Source organism: Macrobrachium rosenbergii, chromosome 16 (genome assembly GCF_040412425.1).
Source record: "Macrobrachium rosenbergii isolate ZJJX-2024 chromosome 16, ASM4041242v1, whole genome shotgun sequence".
In the NCBI taxonomy this organism is placed as follows: Eukaryota; Metazoa; Arthropoda; class Malacostraca; order Decapoda; family Palaemonidae; genus Macrobrachium; species Macrobrachium rosenbergii.
In genome coordinates this window covers 43463992-43469991 of record NC_089756.1, presented here as the reverse complement: position 1 = coordinate 43469991, position 6000 = coordinate 43463992, and the positions used below count along the sequence as shown (strand labels likewise).

At 33.4% G+C, this 6000-nt stretch overlaps 1 protein-coding gene across 1 annotated transcript in view; it reads left to right on the top strand.

Moving 5' to 3' along the window:
• The first annotated feature begins 466 nt into the window (after positions 1–466).
• Positions 467–6000, top strand: part of LOC136846942 (uncharacterized protein DDB_G0283697-like) — a 74214-nt gene continuing 68680 nt past the window's right edge. Inside the window, exon 1 of the mRNA XM_067118197.1 lies at positions 467–697. Within this exon, the coding sequence (XP_066974298.1) occupies positions 467–697 (231 nt within the window). The remainder of the gene's footprint in view (positions 698–6000) is intronic.

Below are 6000 nucleotides of genomic sequence, written 5' to 3'. Positions count from 1 at the left end.
ACATGCATTTATAACAGGCAGGGTCAAGAGCAAGTGCGAAGAGCATATAAACAGACCTGACTTAAACCTTCCCACCGTGGGAAGTGCTATTTTGAGAAGCTAGCGAGCATGGCGAGAAATAAAAATAAAAATTAAACATAACTTGAGCATTTTTGAGCCTCCCAAAACACAGCAATTCACTCGAGACTCGGCGGACCTAATTTACAATACAGTTTTTTGTTCATTTACAGCGGTGCATGATTTTCACTCGGAGACGTGTAACCTGCGCGGACCGGCTCTGTACGTTCATATAAGTCTTACGTTGCCATTATCCGCGTGCGTGTGCTAGCGAGCGATGCTTGATTGTGTGCATGTCTGCTTGCAATGTTTTCTCCTCTGCTCCAGGATTTATTGGGCATGGCTTGATAACGCTGCCGTTGGAGAAGGGAAAAAAAAATGTTTTTAGTTTGGCGATCCAAAGTCGGTGATGATTAGCCATTGCTCTATTATCTGTCCGAGGGAGAGCAAGAGGAAGAGAGGGGAAGAGAAAGAGGAGGAGGAGGAGAGAAGGAAAAGGAAGGTGACAGAGAAGGAAGAGCAAGAGCAAGAAAGAGGACATGGAGAAGAGGAAGAGGTGGAGGAGGAGGAGGAGGAGGAGGAGAATGAGAGTAGGGCGAAAAAGGGAGAGAGGAAGAATAACAGCAAAAGGAAGATTAGAGTAAGGGCTTCGGAAAGGAGGAGAAAAGATAAGGAGGAAGAGGAGTGGTAATAGGAAGAAGAAAAATATGGAAGAAAAAGACGGAAGAGGACGAGGAAAAGGAACAAGACACAAAACGATCAGGCGTACGAACGGGACAGGAGAAAAGGAGAGAGGAAGAGGAGGGTAAGGAAGAAGAGGAAGAGAATACGAAAGAGGAGGAGGAGGAGGAGGAGGAGGAGGAGGAAGACGACAAACGCAAGAAATCGAAAAGAAGAGTAAATGAGCAGAAGAATCAGACAACTGTTTCTAAATTTCTAATTCCACCAAAAGATGAGGAAAAATATCTCTTATTCCTTCTTTTCCCGCCATAAATCAGAAAATATAAAAGAAGCGGACTTGCTCCTTCTATTTATTTGTTATTCTCTCTCTCTCTCTCTCTCTCTCTCTCTCTCTCTCTCTGGTAATGGTTTTCTTAAGGTTGTTGGCGCAGCAGAGGGACGGCTAAAGGCTGGATCCGTTCTCCTCTCGAATTAAGAAGCACTTAGGGTGGGCCATATTTCATCCCAGACGTGAACACGAAATGCAACGCCAAAGCAACAATTGAATGGTTATTGAACGCAGCGCTGCAACCTTTTCGAATCCTTTCTCCGGATATTAAGATTTTTTCGTTCGAATTTGAAACAAAGTATTTATCGAGGATTCTCTCTCTCTCTCTCTCTCTCTCTCTCTCTCTCTCTCTCTCTCTCTCTCTCTCTCTCTCTCTCTCTCGTAGCCACGATATTTTAAAGATTTAAATGCTCATGATGTTCGATTCCCACACACACACACACACACACAATGTATATATATATATATATATATATATATATATATATATATATATATATATATATATATATATATATATATATGCATATGTATGTACATATACACAAAATATATAGATGTATATATATAAATACTACATACATACAAACATATATAAAACAGCCTTTACAATTTTTGTTCATCGTCAGGTCACCGATAACACAATATTTTATAAATGGTTTCATTTTCTCTCGAACACTTTACGATAATCAATCTCACTTTCAGAGTCACCGTAAGATATCCCTCGAACACTTTATGATCATTTATGCAGAATCTAGTGTTCACTTTCATCGGTTATGTATCGTTAATAATCACAATGATTTCTTCACTTCTTGATTCCTTCACACTATTTTGATACAATTATCATCAGAAGACTTTGAGTCCAGATTATTATCATAATACTTTCTCGAAAAAAAAAAGAATCAAACCACTAAGTCTCTTCCGTAAGTCTTGCCATCAGACACACTATGATGTTAAAACATAGATTTTCTTTCTTTATTTCTGCTATAAACACACACTAGCATTTTATTACTACACACATTTTCGTACTATTTTTCAGAAGCATATACACACACACACACACACACACACACACACACACAAATTGAATAAGTAATATTTTACTGTCAGTACTCTCTCATTTTCTCTCTCTCAATGTCAAATACATTTTCACGTTGATGTTGAAAGATAACACATTTTCATTCCTTATCATCCTAAAAATGATAAGTGTGTACAGTATGCTAAATAGAAAAAGAAAAATATTAAACCAGTGTTTAAAACGTAATAAACAGAAAGTCGGGAACCACCATTATAAGGTTCACACTCACATATAATATATATATATATATATATATATATATATATATATATATATATATATATATATATATATATATATATATATATATATATATATCCATACATACATACATTCATACCTACATCTTTATTCCTTATTTATGTTTCCGTACTCTTGTATACCCTCGAGGAATTGTGTGGGTAGCAAAAATGGCACGGTCTTCCATCTTTTATCCACTTACAAACGTTTTCCCCCTGGGTTCCTCCAGGCTTTTGTTGCGCGCGCTAACGCACGCATATATACCGCCATTGTGGCAATTACGATACAATGCTGGTATATGATTAGCTAAATTTGATATCTGGATCTAGCTGGTACATCGATATGTGACTGCCAAGAAATACCGGACACTGTTGACACATAAGGCCTTTGAACATCTACTGTACAAGGAGCGAAATTAGCAGTCTCCTTCTGATGAATGATTCACAAGAATCGGAAGAGCAATTGCGATGTATGTGTGCATTTTTCATATTAAAATACACATAACAGTGCAGTTTCCTTCAATTTGTGCTGGTCGCATGAATGCTCTCTCTCTCTCTCTCTCTCTCTCTCTCTCTCTCTCTCTCTCTCTCTCTCTCTCTCTCCCGCATAAAATTACAGTTATAAACAAACCATGAAGCATAAATTACCGATAAATAAATGATATATTCATAAACCATAGACATTTGATAGATTGCGAGCTATCTGTTACCACAAATATGATAGTAACATTCGAAATATCAGTTACGAATGTTTGCAGTTTCAGAGTAGGGAAACATTACGTGGGGAAAAATCGTTCTTTAAAAAAATACTACAGGAGATTGCAAACCCATAAAAATTAAAGATCAGGCAGGATTTATAAAGTGAAAGGTCACTGCTGCAGTTAATATATTAATGATATTACTCTGTATAGATATATTCTTTATCATCAAGGATCTTAGCACTTGGATGCTATGCCCAAAACATTTTTATAGACCACCCCAAATAGGTGAGTAGGAATTGTGTCACACGATACAGAATTTGTCTCTTGTAGCTCTTATTGAATAGTCATTGCCATAAAAAACATCAAGGGAAAAACTGAATGTAGTTTGAGGATGTTCTTGTACCAGGTATGTAGAAGGATTTGATGCAAAAATATTAAAAAACTGGAAAGTGAATTGTAAACATTAATAAATGTACTTATAAACAAAAATGAGTCAAAAGACTGAATGGATATATAAAATAAATGTTCTGTAGCTCTACAGGGCTTCCGTTTAATGGTGAGTCACCACATTCATGTTGTGGACAAAATAATTCAACATTTTACATGCATGCTACAAGACAAGTCTCATTTGAGACACCTGCTTTGGAATGGACTGTTACTCGAAGAACATTTGTGACAGACTACCGGGTACATACAAGTGTCGTGGCCCTTGTAATGAAATTCATACTTAACATAAGTGCTTAGCATCATTTCTACATTTCTACGATGTATATGAAAATTTTGAAACAGATGCTCACATTCTGAAGGTCACTTCTAAACACCAGTAAGTCTTTAAAAAAATTCAGGAGATGTGTTTCTGTTTAAGGTACTCTGGAATTTATCTTGCAAACAGAATGTATTATCATCATCTACAAAAATGATCATTGTAAAGAGGTGTCAACTGGAACTCTCGTTCCTAAACTAAAATATCTAATATATTTGTAGGTGTTCCCTTCGCCCTACTACAATATCCTTGAATCAACATCAAAAGTCAGTGATATTTGCTGCTATGAAGGTTATTATTTGTAACGTCATGCACCTTCTTGACTCTTCACTTATCAGTGTTTAAAGGGACATATTTGGAAAGTTTCTATATATATATATATATATATATATATATATATATATATATATATATATATATATATATATACACTACATATATATATACATATATATATATACATATATATATATATATATATATATATATATATATATATATATATATATATATATATGTGTGTGTGTGTGTGTGTGTGTGTATTTACAGTATATATATAAATATATATTGCTTATTTTCAAATATTATGCCACAAATAACTCATAAGTGTCAAAATTCACTATACTTGGTGAATAACTTAATCCAACCGGAATTATATTGAAAGTACACTTTCCCTGACGAGAACTCGACCTTAAACTTTGTTTTTTTGTAGAGGGTTGTTGAACATGGGTGACTTTGTGGGGGTGTTGAACATGGGTGACTGACGTCATCCACTCAGCTATCAGATAGATATGAACTGATTTCGACTTTAATGTAAATATTCTGCCCCATGAAAACTCAAGGTTAAGTTTTGTGAGTAATATATATATATATATATATATATATATATATATATATATATATATATATATATATATATATATATACATATACATCAACTCTAAGTTTTGTGAGTAATATTTTATATATAGTAATATATATATATATATATATATATATATATATATATATATATATATATATTTTGTATGTATTATGTGTGTATAATAGTTTTGTCACTAATATTGCACATGGGACTTTCCACTTTCAAAAATTAGCCACAGATAACCCATTAAAAAAAAAAAAAAAAAAATATATATATATATATATATATATATATATATATATATATATATAATATATTTATATATATATTATATACACACATTCATATATAAACACACATTGTATATATATATATATATATATATATATATATATATATATATATATATATATATATATATATATATATATATATATATAGATTCCTTGCCATGATTCAAACCTATACCTTTCAGGGTTGTAAATCAGTGACAGTAACTTTGTTCACTCAGTTATCAAGAGAGATATGATTTAATTTAGACTTAGCTGTATATATTTCTGACAAATTCAGGTTCTGTATGTTTGTAAAAGATTACTGATTAATTCAGGATATTTTTGTCATTAATTTAATCACAAGATACTAATAACCCAATAATGTCGAATTCATTACACCTTAGAATTCGACTGATAAGTGCAGTTGCTTCGCCCAATATCTATGCCCTTTGGGGTTGGATCTGGGGTGACAGTGACTTCATCCACTCTGCTAGTGAATTAAAACTTTTTCTATTCCTTTTCACAATTCATACAAAATCAAAATAACTCCAATTCTGCCAATTCTATTGGGTCCACCTAAAAAAAGAAAAGTATACCTGGCACGCATTACTTAATGAAGCATACTCAGCTTCTTGACTACAAACAACAGCGCGTGTCCCTCCATTTACCCATCCCATTAACAGAATCTAATCCTTCAATAATGTTTGTGAAGTGAATGTAGTCCCGCTGTAAGAGGTGACCATTCCCTTTATTCACGGGTTTTGAAAATACTGCCCCACTGCATATACAGTATACCAGGATATCAATATCTTTTGGCTGTCGTTAGAAAATGAGTTCTTAAAAGTCTATTCAGTCTCTCATATTCAAGGTGATGCGTACTGCAAGGATTAAGAAGACTACTTAAGTCTTGTGATGGTGCATAATATGACTTTCGGACTGTTTCGTGGCCAAGAAGATTCATGCTCTTATAATTATTATTATTATTATTATTATTATTATTATTATTATTAAAGAAG